The following is a 19,704-nucleotide window of genomic DNA, read 5'->3' as shown; positions in this document are numbered from 1 at the left end:
TCGTTGGTCTATTTCATTATCATTGTATTTACTTTTATTGTGCTGGCAAAAATCTGGCTAGGCAATTTAGAACAAGATACATGAATATATTCTCTTAGACAGGGAAAGCTATAAGTACAACTCTAAAAGTAGAGACATTATGATATATTGCATTTTGAAAGATTTTACCATTTATTTCCTTCCTAAAGTAGAAAGGAAAATGTTAAAAGCAGAATATAACTACAGAAACTGATACCTTCAAATTCCCGAGTAAGGAATTAATTTCTAGAGAGAAAAATCAGTTCTAATATACATTAAGGAGTGTATTTTTACCTCAATTATTATTTTATCTCTGACCCTATTCTTTAATTTGAAGAAAATTAATAGATGAATTATACATGTTTTAAATATAAAACATAAAATGAAACATCTTATCTTCTATGATATTTAAATAAGATTTTTAAATGTCACAAGTAAACAAAAAAAGTCAGCAGACATTTTGTATTTAGGCATCAGAACAATTTAGGTGTGTTAATAGTCATGTGTGGGATAGTCCCACCTTTATACACTTCTTACCTCCCTGTCTTGGTGTTCTCTGTTACACCTACAATAGGCATGTGGCCTATTGTGCTGTAGCATATATCTCAATACAGAGTTTCTCCTTCCTAACCAGTGTTCTTTACCTGTCCTATGATTTGGACTGAGATGCACACTGATTCATATTCTTATTCATGTGTTTCAACCAGGTACAATGAAATACTGAATTAGGGACATGAAGTATATAGAGAAAAACAACTCCCCCTCCCTCCTCCACTATATCAGTTACAGGAAAACAATACAAAGTTAATTTCTGCTATAGATTTTCAAATCTATCTTGATTTCTTTGCACTCACACAAACATGATTACACAGAATTTTAGTAAGAAAGATTTTAAATTCTTTAATTAGCATAAAACTTAGTATTGATGTCACATATCTCCTTTCACTTTTAGAACTTTTGAATTTTATACTAATTGTTAGTGTTTTATACTAATGTTTATATTCTCTGGATCTGTTTTCCACACTTGTGTTTCAATGACATATCTTCTAAAAATAGTGTTCATTGCTTATTCTGAAACTTCATAAAAACCTGTGTACTTAGTTTTCAGTGTATTTTAGAGTTGCTGAATTTGGATTACTTGAATATGTTATCTTTTAAAAAGTTGCTGGTAAATTTTTTTGTTAACCATTTGAAATAAGTACTATAAAAACAGAAGGATGAGGTTAGTAATATTTGATATTATTTATTAAGTCCAGTTTTAAGTTTTTTTTCCAATACAGTAGTAGTTGTTTCACTACACAGAAAATGAATTCTGCTGGTCTTGCTATAAATTTGGTCATTCTTTGCTCTCTACATTTAAACAAGTAATTTTGGTGTCATGACTTTTTTTCTATTTTGAGCTTGGCATCTTTTTGTGTAGATTCATACACTTTTTGTTCCATGGAATGAACAAAAACTATATTCCCCCCCCCCCAACAGCTCTACGTAAATGTTGACTTTTTCTTTTTTCCGTAAAACTAGTACAGTTTTTTCTTTAAAGATGTATTTCATGTGCTGACTTCTTTGTACTGGTTATGATTATGCGGGGGATGGGAGGGGAAGCATTTTCAAGACAACCTGTGCTTGGGCATTGCAAAATGCCTGTGAACAATAGAATTCTTCATGTGACTTTTATACACTAAGATGGTCATAATTGCAGCTATCTTTATTCGGGCATATACTTACCTGTGAGACCTTTCCTGAGCATATTTATGTCTGTGCCTGGCATGTCTGAAGCCATGAGCAGAGTTTAAAGCAAAAGTGGATATTCTTAACAGATGTGTCCATTTTAATGGGAGGGCAGCATCAGTCAGACAGTCAGACTATAAAATGATGACTGTGACGAGTACTGACCAACCACAGGTCTATGAAGAGATAAAAATTTATTCTCTCTTTTTTAAGATTACAAAGTACATTGATGAACTGATGGCTGAAATGTCCTATAGCATCAGTGAGATAAAACCAGGGGAAGGGGGGAAGTATACCTGACCTTGGAAGTAGTCATTACAAACAAATGATTTGGAAGAAAGGGCTATGGTGTGGCAAATGGAAAGACTAAGAAAATGAGAAGAGCTGGAGCACTGAGAATTGTGGGGACAAGGTACAAGATGAGACTGCAAGAGTAGGTAGGCCACGGACTCCTCTAAGAATAATGACACCCACTGGACTATTAATAATGACGCCCACTGTCTGCAGGCGAGCTAGGAAGGAGACAACAGAATTAAACTTGCATTTTAGAACAATCCCTCTGGCTACTTGTGGGAAATAGACATATTGCAGGATACTCATGATCCAGGTCAGCCAGAACATCATTTGGTCCAGAGCAACGATGTACTTTTAAGAGGTTTATTTCTGAAACTGACAGGATGAATTTGGAATTGATTTGGATTTGAACTGGAGAGTGGTAGAGAGATCTAATGAGACAATATATTTTAAAGGATTAGATCTCCTAACCTTAAGAAGATGTGTACTTACCAGCTACACTGTTTGATGAATGTTCTCACTCATAATAAAGCAGTTTATTCACTGTATGCTCTTCACATAAAAGTAATATTGGAGAGATGAGAGGTGCCTCTCATGCTGGCATGTAGAGAGCTATGCTTCTCTTCAAAAGACAGCAAAGGGAGAATCTGTTGTAAACTGTGGATTGGGAAACTGGAACAATACCTTTTCTTAATTATTGAAATTTAACACTAGTAAAAGCTGAAATCATTTAGCCCAAGCCCCATTCTTTCTGCAAAAAAACCAAAAGTTTTTGCTCTTGTTCCTGATCAATTTAAGCATGCATACTACAGACATTTTCTCCAGATTAATGAATAAAACACTTTGAGTGCTTATAAATAAGCATTTTCACATTATGTAATTATCATAGTTAAGATTTTTGTTCATAGCTTGAGGATGATGTAAACTTATTATCTGCTCAGAAGTAACTTACTGTGTCGGTTTTTCTTGTGAGATGAACAATTTACTTTCGGGACCTCAATTATCAAATTTTTAAAAGGTGTACGTTCATAATATTAAATTTGAGAGTCAAGCTATTTGCTTAATAGTAATCACTTTATATTTGAGATATGCGTACTGTACCAGAAGGGGACACTACTTTTTTTTTTTTTTTACCTCTTCCACCCATAAAGAATCACTGAATATATCATGTAGAATTGGATTTTTTCACAATCCAGTTTTATTTGAAAATCAGTGGTAAAATGAACTGTAAATTTAAAGTTCATTTTAAATTAATGAACTGTAAATTTAAAGTTTTTTGTTTAATACCTGCCATGTGTTACATATCATATCATTTTTCTCTCTGACATAGACAAAATGATCTCTTTATCTTATTTAAACATTTTCACTGTGAAGCAAAATACTGTTTTGTCCTGAACAAAATGCCTTAGAGAACGTGATTGTAGGCAATACTTACAAGATGGCCTCTGTAAATGGGAATCTGAAACTTGATATTAAGGATGACTATCACAAAATCAAGCTACAGGAATCTTAAAAGAAACTCAAATGTCATCAAGGAACAGTAATCCCACAGAACCCTTTATAAGAGCCTTGAGTAAGGTTAAAATGCCACATGTAAATAGAGGGCTTCAAAGAAAGGCATCTAACTTACTTTAAGAAGAGTGAAAATTTTCTATTGGGTCATCTAAACTATACCAGAAGAAAACCTTCAGACTTGTACATTCACTCACAACATACAGGTCTGAAGGTTTTCTTTTGCTATAGTTTAGATGACCCAATAGAAAATTTTCACCCTTCTGAATGTGCCTTGTGGGACAGATGGTGTCTTTAGAAATTGTGCCGTTATGCTATCCATGAAGTTTTACAAGAAACTGCAAATCTACTGCTTAGGTAAAATAAAGGACTTGAAAAATAGATGCTTAAAGAATTTAGAACCCCCTTCAAAAGAAGAAAAGACTATGTAACATTAGTTTTATTGTTAAATCGTTTCTTCCTGTAGGCATTAGGATTTTTTCATATTTAGATGTTAATTACTTTAAATGTCTTAATATTAACCAATTAAATACATGAGCATTTATTGTCTCTTTTTAATCATTCATTGCAAGTATTGTGTTCACTACATTTTTAATCTCTTTAGCATTTATTTTTATTTGAAACAAGAAGTGCTAGGTGCAGCTTATGTTGTTAAATCAGAAAAGAAGGGGAGAAAAGTAAGCCAATATGAGTAGGAAGAGCAAGTATAATACATGTCACATAAAATCTCAGGCAGGTAAGGTTTTAATTCCTTTTACTAGTTTCCTAGTAACAAACCAAAATTCCTATAATTTACTTAATGTTCAAAAAGGGGCCAAGTTGGCAGAATGTTCAACCCTTGAGGTTGTTTAGAATTGCCTGCACATGATGGTGATAAAGAGGAATTTAGTCGATTTGATTGTATTTAAGCCCTAGGAACAGTGCACCCTCTTTCGGCCTGTGCTGGGACTCTCCCAGCTCGCCCTACTCCTTAAACCCATACACTGGCTTGTTTCTCTCTTAATGTTCATCTTCCGCAGGGGACTGCCAAGTATCTTCTCCCATATAAGATCTGGCTGAACCAACAGCCACTTCTCTGTCAGGACTGTGCAGTTCTGGAAGTGGGGGAAGAAAAGGCACTAAAAAAAACTAAATGGTACTTAAGTTTTTCTAGGAGCTAATGTCATATCTGCTTGTATTTTTCTGGTCAGACCAGTCACCTGGCCCAACCAGGTGTTCATGGAACTAAGTTGTGGACCCTCCCACAGAAAGGTACTTCAAATCCTCTTAGAATGTGTAATAAAGGGAAGACAATAAGAGCATCTCCCGTCAAAGGCTACTTTGTGGTCAGGTGACACAACAGCATTTAACTTGATTCAAGTGATAGAGTCTGTACTTAGACATAAGGAGTAATTTTTTAGTATAAAATTTGTATTTACCCAAATAATTACATAATCTCAATTTCTACCATTTAAAAGAGAGATAATTTTTCTTAATATATGTAGATGTTTGCTCATGTGCCTATAGAGTAATAGTTTACATTGGCTGTTTTCTTAATGAAATACAGTTGTTTAAACACCAGTAGCTTTTCTTGGCCTAATTCTTCATATAAAAGACAAGGCAGAATATGGCTGGAAAGACCATTCTCTCATTTCTCTCAAAGATTTAAGGCCTAAGTGGTAGCATTCTATATGCATAAGAGAGTCATTCTGCCAAGTGGACACCTTGCGCCTTCGGGTTCAATTTCATGCCAAATTTCATTTTGGGAAAGCTAGAAGAATGATTACAGTGAGATGTACTGTATGGTGGCAGGGAGAGAAAGCAGTCTATTTGTTAATATTTGTAATGATTACGGTAAATCATATCCATTGGAGACTTAACCTCCTACTGCAATATTTCCATTTGTACATTCAGAGTTGTTTTTGGTTTTTTTTTTTTTTTTTCTAAAGAACCTGAAGTTCTCTGCTCTGTTTCCTACCCTGACTCCCTGTTTTTTTTCAACACAGATTTGCAAAAAACAGTAGGGGCATGTTGTGGAGATAGCCTGAGGCTTTTGTACATTGTTTGGGAAGTAATGGAAGTTTAAGGAAAAAAGACCGCTTCAGTTGATGGGATTATCTGAATTTTTCCTACCGCTGGAAAACATACATGAAAGCATTTTATTTAAATTTCTGTTTCACAGTGGTTTAGAACTAAGTATAGTAAGCAGTCAATAAGAAATGCTGATTTTTAAAGTGATATTTTATTTTAAGGCCTAAAGGTAAATGATATACCACTTGATTTTTTAAAATTTATTTAAAAATAATGCTTACTGGCATAATAAAGTATTGTTAGCAAGCTAAAATGTAATTTATATATGTGGTAATTTGTGAAGCTAGGTAAAGCTCTCAGGTTCTTTGATTACTTATGACAGCAGATTGTTTTTGATAGTGATGAAGAATATAATGAGAATCTTTAAAGACCTATTCAGTAATGAACTACTTTTACCTAGCCAGTGAACCGAACACTACCTGCCTTATATTCGGTTGGTATTTAGAAGGATAGCTAACGTTACAACATTTGAAAAGATTTATGGTGAGCAGTGAATAATTATACTGCTAAAACAGAGTCACATGAAAAAGGGATTCTGTTTCATGACTATAGGGTCTTTCTCCCCTTTGGCAGCGCTGACATTGAGAAAGCTGGGCAAGCAAAACATTTTAAAAGCTGTATTGGTTAGCTGACCCATTGACCAGGGACAAATTCTAATTGAATAGAAATTGTTTGAATATTTCCCTGATGTAAGCATCTAATAATTTGGCTACTGTTAGAGTACTTCCATGCAAATAAATGACTAAAACAATATTTCAATATTTGATGCTTATATTCAGAACTTTTTCCTGAGGTTGGGGAAGGCAAGCAGGGAGTATCTGAAACAGTTTAAAGTATAAAACACTTAGAAATTTTCTAACTGATAACAACTAAGAATGAAATAAAGAAATGTTAAGTTGCCCTGCTGACTTTGATAACTTAAAGTTATCAAGTCACTTAAATCTGTAAATCAGTGGCTTGGGGAGGGGCAGTTGGCTAAGTATGTTTGAATTCTGTTTTAGAAAGTCATTTTAAATACTCATGAACATAAGCATATGTTTTTCTCTCCTATTAGATCATGACCTTAAATCAAAGACTGTCTTTACCATCTAATTAACATGATAAATTTCTATTGCGTATATGAATAGTTAAATGTGGAAGATATATGAGCCTGAAACCTATTGCTGCATTAACTCTTAGAAATGAAAATCTTGGGGATAGAACTCACTTTGTTCTTCACACTGAGTTATTGCACATGAGTTCTATTTTGCTTTGTGCTTTATAACTGAATCACTTTCTATACATGCAGTGAGAAAAATATGGCAGTAATAGTTTTCTCATTAAAATATTTTGTAAAAGCTTTTAAGAGGACTGTCATTCAGTTGAACGGAACTTGGTATTTGCTAATCAAACTTACTAAGGCAGTTACTAAATAGATTTAGTAATAATCAAATTTGGGACATGGTTCATTCTGCTTAACAATCTACATTAGGAATCTTGGTCAGAAGTGTTTAAGTTAAATAAGTATATAAACTTTAGTAGTTTTAAATTAGAAAGTTAAAAGTACTTCAGCACATAGCACACCGGTGCTTTGGTGTTGGGAAGCCCATGGGGATTACAACTGAGATGAAAAAATGCACAAAATGTTGTAAAAAGAAACTATAAAAAAAGTGTTATAATAAAAAAGTTAAAGTAAAAAAAAAAAGTACTTCACATAGAACATTTCAATGGGAATAGAAGGTACTTTTGTAGCTTGTCCTGATTTTATGTATAAACATTTAAACATTCTATAAGTTCAAACAAGCTTTAAGTAAGGTATCACTTTCTACAATAATCTAACAGAGCATTGTGGATATTTACAATAAGCAAGCCAAATGTCATTTTAGAAGGCTATCCTGGTTTTGATTTGTGGATGAAACTTGGAATGTTTTTGTTAGAATTTACTATAATCTTTCATGGGTTTTTTTTGACTAGAAGAGTTTAAATTCCTGAGGAATCTTGCAAATTATTAGTCTAACAATAAGACATAAGAGGCAAAACATGGTTTTCTTTACTTGTTCAAAACACAGTTTACTAGTAATGAAAGGTACACTTGGTGGTTTTATTATGTGGAAAATGACCAGCACCACAGGGTTGTATTTGGGTAGGAGAACAGGTATTTCTTAGGATGTTCACAGATGAATTTTTGCTGTTATTTTTTCACATACAGAGTTTTCACTTGTTTCATTCTTCTGACTTCAGCCAATAAATTGTCTATATCCCTTTTTGGAAACACTATTCTGATAATTTGAAATAATCATTTTTTGTCCATTTCATTATCCTGACCTGGTAGGTTCCCCCCCCCCCGCCCCCCAATAACCACCACTAGTGTTTATTTCCTGTTTCTACTATAAGAAGTTTGCAATTGGCAAACACTGAATGTTATAGTTTGTCAAATGTTAAGATTAATCCATGTGTCCTATTTAAATGTTTAACTATGACCTCGCAGGTTCAGAAAATTTCAGAATCAAATTCATTTTTCCTTCAAAACTGATTCTTACAGTTTGTTCCTTCATCTCTGAACAGAACACTGTGGTGCTTAAAATAAAGGTTTGCACATCTAACAAAAAGTTGTTTGCCTAGGAGAAATAGCACTGTAAATTTTACTTAACATTTTTATCCCGTAACTTCTTAAAATATATTTAAGATGATATGAAGGAGTACATGGTTCTCTGATCAAGTTTGTCTGAGTAAGCACAACTACAGGCAAAGCTTAGACCAAAGAAATGACTCAAGCCTCGATTCACATTTGTCCCGAACTAGAATTGCCTACTAGTTTAAATATGTAAAGGTTTGTGAAGAATCCAAGGTAATACTGAATTCTTGTGCTTAGAATTTTGGTAAGTACCAGTGTTGCTCACTACATGAAGAAATTAGTTATGATGGAAATTTTCATGGGGAAAAGAAATAATTCTGACTTTTGAGTGTTGCATTTGAGTTAAGAAAATTTAAAATTCTGGACCTGCGGAACTTGACTTTTCTTTGACGAGGTATGCATACATGACTAAAGTAATCTAAAACTGCATTGCTTTAGATATGTTTGCTATCACTTACCACTGGATTTAATTTTTAAATATTTGAAAATTAAGTTGTATGAGGCAATAATAATATGAAGCAGATGTTTGTCTATTTTTTGCAGGTTGCATTTTTCTAATTACTGTATCATAATACAATTTTCAGGTGTTTTTATATAGAACTTCACATGTACTTTTCACAATAGTTCTCTATGATTGAAGTATTATTGCCCTATTAAGATGTAAAATTAATGCCCAGAGAGTTTATTATTTATCTGGTCACAGATAAGTAATATATAAGTACCTATATAAAATGTAACTCATATATCTTCTGATTTAAAATGTTGTCATTTTTTTTAATTTTTAATGCATGATATTACAGCTGGTTAAAAGCATGCTTTTTATCTTGACAGGATATGGCTTTAGTTGCCCCTGAGGCTCCTTCAGAACAAGCCAGGAGAGTTTTTCAAACCTATGATCCAGAAGGTAAAAGATTTTTTTATTAGCACTCACTGTTTTGTATTTTTATATATTTAAAATCATTGCCAAGGACAGTATTGAGCTTCTTGTTTCAGTATTTTCTACTAGGAGTTTCAAGTTGTCAGCTCTTAAGTCTTTGGTCCACTTTCAGTAGCTCTGTGAACAGTGAGCTAGGGGTTCAATTTTGTTTTTCTGTGTGTTTCTCTCAGCACTATTTGGGGAAGACTGTCCTTTCCTCATTGGGTATTCTTGATTCCCATTCTGTTTTCATTACCATAGCTTTGGAATATAGCTTGAAATTCAGGAATGATTCTGTGTCATTATCTACCTTTCTCCCTGACACTCACCTATGTGTCACTGTTTACCCCCATGCCTCTCCCTGAATCAGACAGAGACTGTTTCCTTGTTTCTATCTTCCTGACTCATCTTGCTCATCTGTATTTCTCAGCAAGTCCCTCTGTCTATTGTGCTCATCTCCTGTTTTGTCAACAGAAAAAAAAATCCAAATTGTGTGACATATTGTTTATTCATAAACAAAACCAATCATGCATAGTTGGTGTTTGAAATTACAGTCCCATTTTTTTCACATGTGTTTTGGCGGCTTCTTTCTTTCTATTCCTGTCTCTCACCCTCCTTATCTCTTCTGTAGAATTACATCTCAGGAAGCAATTGTATTTGAGTAATGCATAATTCTTTTCCTTTTTAATGGCAACATTTGCTTCTTGCCTTTGCTCTTCACTTGCCCTGACCACTTATTCTGCAAGTTTCCCAACGTGTACATGGAGTGATATACAGGACAAGCTTGTTTCTTTCTGAGCTTCATGCATACAATTTTTTTTTTTTAAAGATTTATTTATTCACATGGAGCCAGGGTACAGGCCAGAGATGTGAAGGGTGAGAGGATTCACCAGGGACAGAGTGGGGAGCAGAACAGGCAGATCGACGAAGTACACTGCTGAGGGGAGCAGCGGGCGGGTCAAGAGAGGTCTGTCACGCCATGTGGATCTCCTCCCGGGCAGGCGGGGATCGAACTCATGCAGAAGTGGCTTTAGCTTCTTAGTGCAGTGCTTTAACCGGCTGCGCCACCAGGGAGGGCCCCATGCATACAATTTAAAAAGCGTATTGCTTGAAGGGTGGTACCTCTACAAAGTACTTTCTTTAATACTGAGATTAGGATTAATTACCTTGAATAATTAAATGAAACAAGCATTATTGAGCACTTGACTATCTCAAACATAGTCAGTTTACAGAGTATCTACTGGGGCTGAGCTGTGAACATGTTTCCAGCAGCACAGGCCATATTTTGATTGTGATTATGTATTAAGTCGAAATAGGTTGCTCTGTAAAATACAAAGCAAAGTAATGAAATCTTAATTTTACTGAAACAAATGGCATTGGGCCCTCCTCCACCAGTCCTCAGTGCTCTTGTCTAGTCCCACAAGAACATTGTCTTGCTTACAGGGGTAATGAGTATTGAAAATGTTAATCCAAGTGCATCTGGACTCTCCCTGTGTCCAGCTCAGATGCAGGAGTTCCCTTCGTGCCTGTGAATTCTGAGTGGCTGCTGTTGCTTTTTCCCACAGCATCAGACTTTCCCGGAAAGGATAGTTAGAATTGGTACATCTTTCTTTTTAAAGTCCAACTCTTATTTCTTCACAATTATGAAATAGTTGTTAAAGGCAGGCAATTACTTTCTTGCCAGTTTTTGTTCTCCATTACACTTGGCCTCTGGGCACAAACCAAATACTTTGTTTGGCTGCTTGACATCAGGAGCCTGGGGCCCTCCATGCCTCATATTCCCCTCTAGAGGTCCCATTTTATATTCGTGTTTACAAATGGATTCAAGTTTTTTTTTTTTTTTTAGTGCTTGACTAGTTAACTATACTCTCACATTTCCTTTATTGTTGGTATTGACATCTTATCACCATGTATCTTCATTTCCATATTCTCTAAGGAATTGGTGGGCTACATGCTAGCTGATGTAGGTTTAATGTGCTTTTAGCTTGATGATTATATTTTTTTCTAAAATATTTGTCCTAGTAAATAGGAATGATTAAAAAATCTTTGTGCTATTGAGATATATACAATTTTTAGCTTTGAAATGTACTAAATGCAGTTACATATTTAGTATTTACATTGTAGAATGTATTCATACATTAAATATATACAGGATATATAACAAATTAACAATGTGTTGCAATATTTAGGTTTGAGCATGTGAGTTAATAAGGCTATTTTACTGTGTCCATTGTTGGTACATCTTTATGTAATTTCCAGGGGTAGAAGCTGCATTTTAGGGTTCTAGTAAATGTTAATCAGTGCTGATGATGAACAGAAACCTATGCAGATCATTTTAACTGTTCTATAAACACTTGTTTTATGTTTGGAAATGCTGGGGTTTTAGCTGTGACTTAACTAAGAAAAATGTTTTTCCCAGTGTTTGAACTCATCAAAAATACGTTTATACAACTTGGCTGTTCACATGTATCAAGTTCTTTTTTATTCCCTAAAACTTAAATTATTGGTAATTGACAAACTTGAAATGACTTTCAATTACTCATGATTTTTAGCCTTTAGGTAAGACCAATCTTTGTAAAACTTGGTAAGTCTTTGCTTATGAAGTTTAGGAAAAGACCCTTTCATGAACTTGCAGCTTATTTTGTCTATCAAGATAGTGTACATACCACAGATGGAAAGGACAACTACAATTCTGTCTGTAGTTTGTTTATAGATACAGGGTTTGGCCATCTTATTCTCCACAGCAAGATCTTTATTATCTATTCCCTGAAAAAGGTTTTGCATTGTACATTTAAAACATAAACAAGTTTAAGAGTACTATGATTTCAGACTACCAGCTTGTTTGGTGTTCTGTTCTATTGCATCAGTTTTGTGCCTTTCTTCAGTCTTATATTTATCATATCACTTATCTAACAGTGGGTCATTAACATTGATCAGTACCATTCTTTCAGAAAGTTACATATAAACAGCACGTGCCTAGTAAAGGGTTATTTTACTTGGATTTCTTAAGCAATATGAACATTTAAATTCCATTTATCGAAAGTCTTATGGTTACTTTTTATTAGAAATCTTACAAGTAAATCTTTGTCTGCCCCCAAAAAAGCTATTATCTAAGATAGCGCCTATCTTAATAAGTAAGCTAATTCCAAAATGTTTCCACTACTTTTCTATAGATAATGGATTCATACCTGATTCACTTCTAGAAGATGTGATGAAAGCACTGGACCTTGTTTCAGATCCTGAATAGTAAGGAAAATACAATAGGAAGAAAATATTATCTATTCTGTTCAACTTAGTTTGTCAACATTTTGGCCTTTGTTTTCATTTAAACCTGCATATTTATAAAAGCACAGCACATTATATACAGCCAAGATTTAAGAAATGAGACATCCCTATTATAGGGGAGGCTTGGCAAAATAAGCTTCATTACTCTTCTGTTCCTGCTTTTTCTATAACTTTAATTTTTTTTTTCCACTGAAACATCATTTATGCATGTCTTTAAGTACCTTCAGTGGAAGTAGTGACATGTCTATATAATGATACTGGTTATATATATTGAACCAGTTATCCTGGTTCAGTAACTAGTAGGCCTCTGACTTTTGGCACATTTCTAAATGACTGTACTTTTTATTATTGCCAAACGTTAACATTGTGTCATGGTCTCCATTAAATGTAAATACATTTTTCAATTATTTTCCTTTTGAACATACTGATGTAGTCCAAAAAAACAGTGTAGCCCTAGAGAATACAGTAGTTACAGGGCGTATAACCTGCCATTCATTATACTTTCATGAACTGGTTTGACTAGAGACAATCTAGTCAACCTTCCAGTTATACTGCCTAAGAATTTTAAGCCTCCACACTGCGTTTTATTGACAGCTAAATTTTTAGATGTTTTTATTGCATGTAATCCTGGTTTTTGATGTAGTTTCTTTTTCTACTTAGGCTTAAAATAAACTTAAGTGCCTCACTTGATTATCAGACTGCATTACAAGCCTCATTTTTTAAGTTACTTTCCCTAATAAGGAGCAATATTTCAAAGTCATCATCTAAATTCTAAATAGTAACAGATTACTGTGGTTTAAAAATAACCAGGTTTTGGCAAATTAGATGTCATTCCTGGGTATGTGTCATGAACAGCTCTTAGGATAAAGAAAAGTAAGTTTTATTCCATTCATAACCACTGTTTTTCTTTTTTGCCTTCCCTATAGTATAAATCTCATGAAGAATAAATTAGATCCAGAAGGATTAGGAATCATCTTACTGGGTCCCTTTCTTCAAGAATTTTTTCCTGATCAGGTAACAAAGGAAAAAAAATATTTTTGTTTTGTACTATTGGAATGTAATTGTTTTAGCATCTTTCATGTTTGAACCCACAGACTAAGAAAGTAAATACTTTCCCATACAGAGAGACTAGAACATGTGGTCAGACATTGTAGAGTAAGGTGATAGTGCACAAACTCATGAAAGCAAGACTGCTTTTTTAAAGGATAATATTCAGAGGATGTGGAGTTAAGAAAAATTCAAGTTCAACCTATTTTGGATGTATTTGTTTCCTTAGTAGAAAAGGCGCTTCTACATAGTGAGAAACTCCTACTAGTAAAACAAGTTCCAGGAGAATTTTGATTGAGTAAAAAAAAAAAAAAATAGGGTGGTGGAGCTGTTCTGTTCCATATTGGGGGCTCTAAGAGCTCAGTGAGCAAGAATATGCTACCCTTAGTAATCTTCAGTTACAACTATGTCTTTGACAAACCAATGTGCTCTTACTGAAAACAGAATCCAAGGTGTGTAAATGTTTAATTACAGCATTTCAAACTTCTCAAGGCAGTAATATTCATTGTACTTCTATGTGCTTCAAGACTGCCTCAGGATATTTTAGAAATCTTAGAAAATATAAACATTAAAATAGTTACCACTGTTTTAGAAATACCATATCTTATATATAAAGAAATTATGTTAGCTGAAGTAGCTACATTTATATATAAATGTATATGCACCAGATATTTTGTCTTGTAAATTACTCATTTGGCAAAAAGGAAACCAAGGATCTGAAAGTGAGAAAACTGCTTAAGGTTCTACAACTAGTGTCTGATTAAAGAATCCAGTGCAGGTTACCTCGTCCCAGAAACAAGCTCTCTACAGCAGAAGGTAGTGTTGTGCAGCAGTAATTTCAGTATTTTATGCTAGTGTTAGCGAGAGGAATATAAATATTCAACTATGTTATAACCAGTTACTGTAGTATGTGATATATTCTAAAATTAAGTTTTAAAACAGTGATTAGTTTAAACACCCCAAGTAGTGTAGTAAAGGAGAATGTTAAAGATTTTAAGCCAAGTCTTAGTAAATGAATAAGAAGGTGAGTAACGGGAGAGAAGAGTGAAAAGATAGATCCTGCATTTTCAGATTCTTGGTGCAAATCATAGTAACCCAGTGGAACTGAAGTAGCGAGCATCTATTCAGAAGGTAACTTTAGGGGCCCCTGACACTACCTTGTCTCATCCTTCCCCTTGGAGCTAATGAAGCCGCAACTGCCCGCAGGTCTTCTGGGGGTGAGATGCCCTACCGTCACATCCAACCTTGTAGCAATTAGGCCCACGGACCCTTAGGAAAATCACTGGGACAGTCGTTAGGTGCTTTGAAGCTAAGAGAAGATGTAAACTTGATCATCAGTTTTTCTGCAAGTGTAGTATAGCTGTTGTGATGTCCGAAGCCCTAATAAAATTCAATTCATTCAGGTTTTAGGAATTAACTATATGGTCAGAATAAGGATTTAAGAAATTTGCATTATTCTCAGTTGCTAACAATTTACTGATACTTTATTTATAATAGGGCTCCAGGGGTCCAGAGTCTTTTACTGTCTACCACTACAATGGACTGAAACAATCAAATTATAATGAAAAGGTATGATAACATCTATTTGGGTTGATAAAAGAAGTTAACAATGTTTGATGCCCACAGACCTGTCACAGTAGGGTGAATTGGTGATGGGAAGTCCTCGGGGATTGCAGCTGAGATGGAAAACGTTTTAAGTATCATTTAGTGCCTATTAAATTTTAAAAAGTCACAGCATATGTGAGAGCTGGTCATACAGTGATTTGGAGAAAGTTTCACTGTAATCAAATAACTATAGCTATGTACATGTTGTGACTGTAGATATAACTTAATCTGGAAAACAAACAGCTCATGCTTATTTTATAGGACACTTACCGAACGTTGTATTTAGTACTTTATAAGGCAGTGGTGTGAAAGTTCAGATAAAGTATGCTCTGAATATCTGCATTTTCCAAAGGATACTGAAACAACTCACAAGTCAGGAATTGCAAATTAGTTGGTCTGTCTCAGAACCTGCACTCTTACCCATCGTGCTTTGCAATGAGCAGTTGACACAGGCATGTCAGGAAGTTATGACCTAACTTGTCTTTCTACCTTATTCGTTTTCCATAGATCCTAGCTTTAAGTACATCTCTATTATGATTACATTTATTCAGATAACATTAGAAGGAATAAAAACCGGCCTACTTTCAAAAACTGATGCTGGTTTCCTTAGTTTCTAAAAAAAAAAAACCTGCTGCAGAAAATGTCATTAAATAAAAAGTAAATTTAAAAAACATGGATGCTATTTAATATGTGCTTCATTTAGATTTTTAAATTTTACGTAATCATTTGCCTACACAATCTCTACAAGGTAGGTCAGTAAAAATATTATCCATATTTTACAGATGAGGCATCTGAGACAGGGAGATTAAATGACTCACACAGCAAGTCACGGGCAGAGCAGGGATTGGAACTGAGTTCCTGATTCTGTCCTTGGTCTGCTTGGTCAAGCTGCCTAGATCTAGTAAGTCTCCATCATGCTGACGACAAGCATCTGACATACTAAGCAAAGGTCAGAAACGTCATAGTGTGTAGGAACTACATAAGACGAAGTTACTCAGTACTAAGAGGGAAGGAGTAGAACATTCCTGGCTGTGGGTTGTGCATACTCAAGCTGGGCTGCTGGGCTGCCTGAATGTAGTGAGGATCCTTATCTGAAGTGGGTCCTGTATTCTTGGTGTACAGTCTCTCAGAATAGGAAATTTCCCTATTGAAAGTTGAAAGCCATGAGTGTTAGTAACTGAATGTATTTCAACAAAACATACAAAAGAATTTAATTGACCTTAAAGTTCCCTATAAAGACTTATAAAATTATATGACCTTACCATATATAGTTTTGTAATTCAATGTCATTTTAAGCAAATCTTGAGTGATTTTTATTAGAAGCAACCTATATCGTGGCATTTACATATGCTTCTGCTTCTCTTAATTTGATCTTAGTCAGGTAGTTAAAATTGCTATCATACTGTTTCCAAACTTACCTGCACAATAATCAGTAAGCAGTTGTTTACTTTGTTCAACAGGTCATGTATGTGGAAGGGACTGCAGTTGTTATGGGATTTGAAGACCCCATGCTACAGACAGATGACACTCCTATTAAACGCTGTCTCCAAACCAAGTGGCCATATATTGAATTACTCTGGACCACAGATCGCTCCCCTTCCCTGAACTAATTCCCCTAAGTTATAAAAGGAAGATTGTAATAGCAGATGTTCAGAGAGGGATGCAAGACTGGTAACTGGCTACATTAAGCTCGACACTGTGGTATCACTCACTGATTAACAAACACACTGTTGAAGATATGATTAAATTCTTTTTAGAACTTCCCTGTTTACTAGCAAAATTAAACTTTAACCAAAGTTCACTACCTTTATAGTCAGATAATTGGTTCATTAAATTACAAACATAATACTTGTATATGAAGTACTAGAACTGCTTTTTCTAAACGTTGGGTTTTATTTGATTCACACACATTCTATTGTCTAAATGATTCTACCTTGCCATAGATAGCAGCCCCCATGCTGAAATGCAGAAAAGTTAGTTTGTTGTTTTTTTCTAAAATCTGGTTTCCATTATAAGTCTTCATGGCAAATTATTAACCTAGATCCTTTCAGTTGACTTAGTAGCTCTGGCATGCTTATAAAGACAGGGACTATAAGGGAATATTACCATTTATTCAGATATAGACATATTTTTAAAAATAATCAGCATCTGTTTGCTAGTCTTAACACTGTTAACTTTCACTGTATTGCCAAATACACTTTTCCAGATTTATCCCAATAGCCAGCTTTCTTGTATACTTATAAATGTGGTAATAAGTGCATGGAGACATCTGTTGTTACACGAGTATACTGCATTATTTATTATGATCCTAGTGGATGGCTTAAATAAACACTTTTTTCTTTATCTGTACCCTTGCATTTTTTTACATCAGTGGCTCAAAATAGTACTTTTCAAGCTTTCTCCCCACCAACCGTGAGAGCACAGCATAAAACAAATGTCTGATAGAGACAAATGACCCCTTGAATAAAAGGTCTACCCTTCTTACCTGACAGTTGTAACTCACAGCCGAACAGAGGCGCCAGAACCTGGCTGGCAGCTGTATGGGCCAGTACACAAAAACACAGTGTTGCCTACCAATTTGAAGTACTTCTCTTTAGTTAGAAGTTAACACTTTAGCATCCACTCATGTATTTCAGAATTGAACTTTAAACAGTAAACTTGTATATTCACAGATTATAATATAGTAGATCTTTAACCTAAGGAAAATATGGCACAAGATTTTATGGATGACTTCAGGAGAATCTTGAGTTGCAGCTGCTGTATTTCAATAGTTTTGGTTCTATACATTTGGAAGTAGCTAAGATTAAAGTATATTGTGCTAGAATTCATTCTAACTGGCTCTAAATTTATATAGGATTATGAAATGTATAGACTTATAAAAAATGAGCCCATAAATATGTGTAGTTCTATTGTTACATAATAATCGCAAAATGCCAATGCTTAACAATCATTTTACTCACAGAGTCTGAACAGGCGCAATGTAACTAGCTTGTCTGCTGCTCATTCTGGAGGCTCGGCTGGATTTGGGACCTTAGCTTACCGTCACTGATACATGTGGGACACTGCACCAAACTGCAGGTACCTTCTCAGCTGCTTGGGGGGGGGAGTCAAAATCACCTATATGTCGGACCATAAAAGTCTAGAAAGTCCCCAAAAGCTTAGAAAAATAAAGCAGCACACAACTAAATCCACAAAGCCAAAATCTATTAATAAACAAGAGAAAGGAATCTAAGCTTAGATAATCATAAAGGGGAAAAGCCAATAGTAAAATGGCCACTTAGTACATACTATCAGTACTCAAATGTTGATGGGCTCTTTTCCCAATCCAAAGGAAAAACAGATAAATGCATAAAGATATGAGATACATTCGTTTGTTGCCTGCAAGAGATTTCTGTCAGCTATTCAGACACACAGACTAAAAATAAAGGAATGAAGAAGGTAGTCCATGCCAATAGGAACAAAAAGGATAGCAAATAGCTGTACGTAAACCTGATTTTAAGATAGTCTGTTTTGAGGAGCAAGGGAGTCAGTATACCAACAAAAATAATCTGGAATACTTAACGCATCCAGCCTAGGAGCGTTAAATGTTAAAAAATGTAAATGTTAAAAAACCCAAAGGCAGAAATACACAGCAAGCCCATAAGATTACTTACCCACTTCAATAAAGGGATAAGTAAATGAAATCAATTAACATTGAACTAGATTACATACTAGGTTAAACTTAATACATGTATATATTAATCCCCCTTACCCAGTTTTGCTCTCCAAATTTTTACTTACCCACAATCAGTCATGATCTGAAAATACTAAGTGAGAAATTCTAGAAGAAAGCTCTTCCTAAGATCAGAATTGGGCACTTCCCAACAGGGCACCTTGCAGAGGTAAGTACAGAGGGTCCCACAGTACCTGGTCTCATCTCTGAATACTTGTGGTCCCCCTAACAGCTTGTTGCTTTGGGGCAAATTACAAAATATTTTTATATGTATTTGTGAATTTGGTTTTTGAAATGATGCTCCTTTATTCAGAAGAACCTACTGAGCATTTCTATACATAGAGGTTAAACAAAGCACTTTGACACATTCACATTTGGGCTTTCTTGTCACCTCTCATGAAGATGGGAGTATGGAATTCCAGAATGACCATGTGTACCTTGGAAGTATCTGTCCTAGCCACCAAGGTTAGACCTGTCCGATTTTGTAACAATAACCATTTAATTTTAAAAAGCTACATTGATTAAATGGCACCCTATTTATCGTCAGACTATATAGCTTACAATAATCTAAGCATGAAAAAATATATTGTAATGGTATTTTGTATAACTGACAGTACAAATATTTTTTCACCATGTTCCAAGTCAGAGTTAATACTAAACATACCCACTGAAGAACAGTAACTCATTCTATCATCACAATGGTAACATGCAATATTTTCTGTCAATTATACTTTTCTAGTTCACACTGATGTTACACATTAAATCATTTGACTAATTCTACACAAATATTTTGAGTAAAGCAAATGCAAGTCATTTCCAGCTGTCTCGTAACATTGAAACATTTTGTCTATAAATATATATACTGTTAAAATTTAATGGCTTAAATATACCATCTCAAAATCT

The 19,704-nt window shown here is 34.6% G+C and overlaps 1 protein-coding gene across 1 annotated transcript in view; it reads left to right on the top strand.

Annotated features, from left to right (window-relative positions):
* Positions 1-17,432, top strand: part of FAM188A (family with sequence similarity 188, member A) — a 53,008-nt gene extending 35,576 nt beyond the window's left edge. Inside the window, exons 11-15 of the mRNA XM_004691270.2 lie at positions 9,068-9,140; positions 12,326-12,398; positions 13,364-13,451; positions 14,982-15,053; positions 16,550-17,432. Coding sequence (XP_004691327.1) covers positions 9,068-9,140; positions 12,326-12,398; positions 13,364-13,451; positions 14,982-15,053; positions 16,550-16,699 — 456 coding nt within the window. The 3' untranslated portion in view covers positions 16,700-17,432. The remainder of the gene's footprint in view (positions 1-9,067; positions 9,141-12,325; positions 12,399-13,363; positions 13,452-14,981; positions 15,054-16,549) is intronic.
* The last annotated feature ends 2,272 nt before the right edge of the window (positions 17,433-19,704 follow it).

This window comes from Condylura cristata, unplaced genomic scaffold, assembly GCF_000260355.1.
Source record: "Condylura cristata isolate star-nosed mole 26May11 unplaced genomic scaffold, ConCri1.0 scaffold00030, whole genome shotgun sequence".
NCBI lineage: Eukaryota > Metazoa > Chordata > Mammalia > Eulipotyphla > Talpidae > Condylura > Condylura cristata.
The sequence above is the reverse complement of the archived record's forward strand: the minus strand, read 5'-3'. Positions and strand labels throughout refer to the sequence as shown.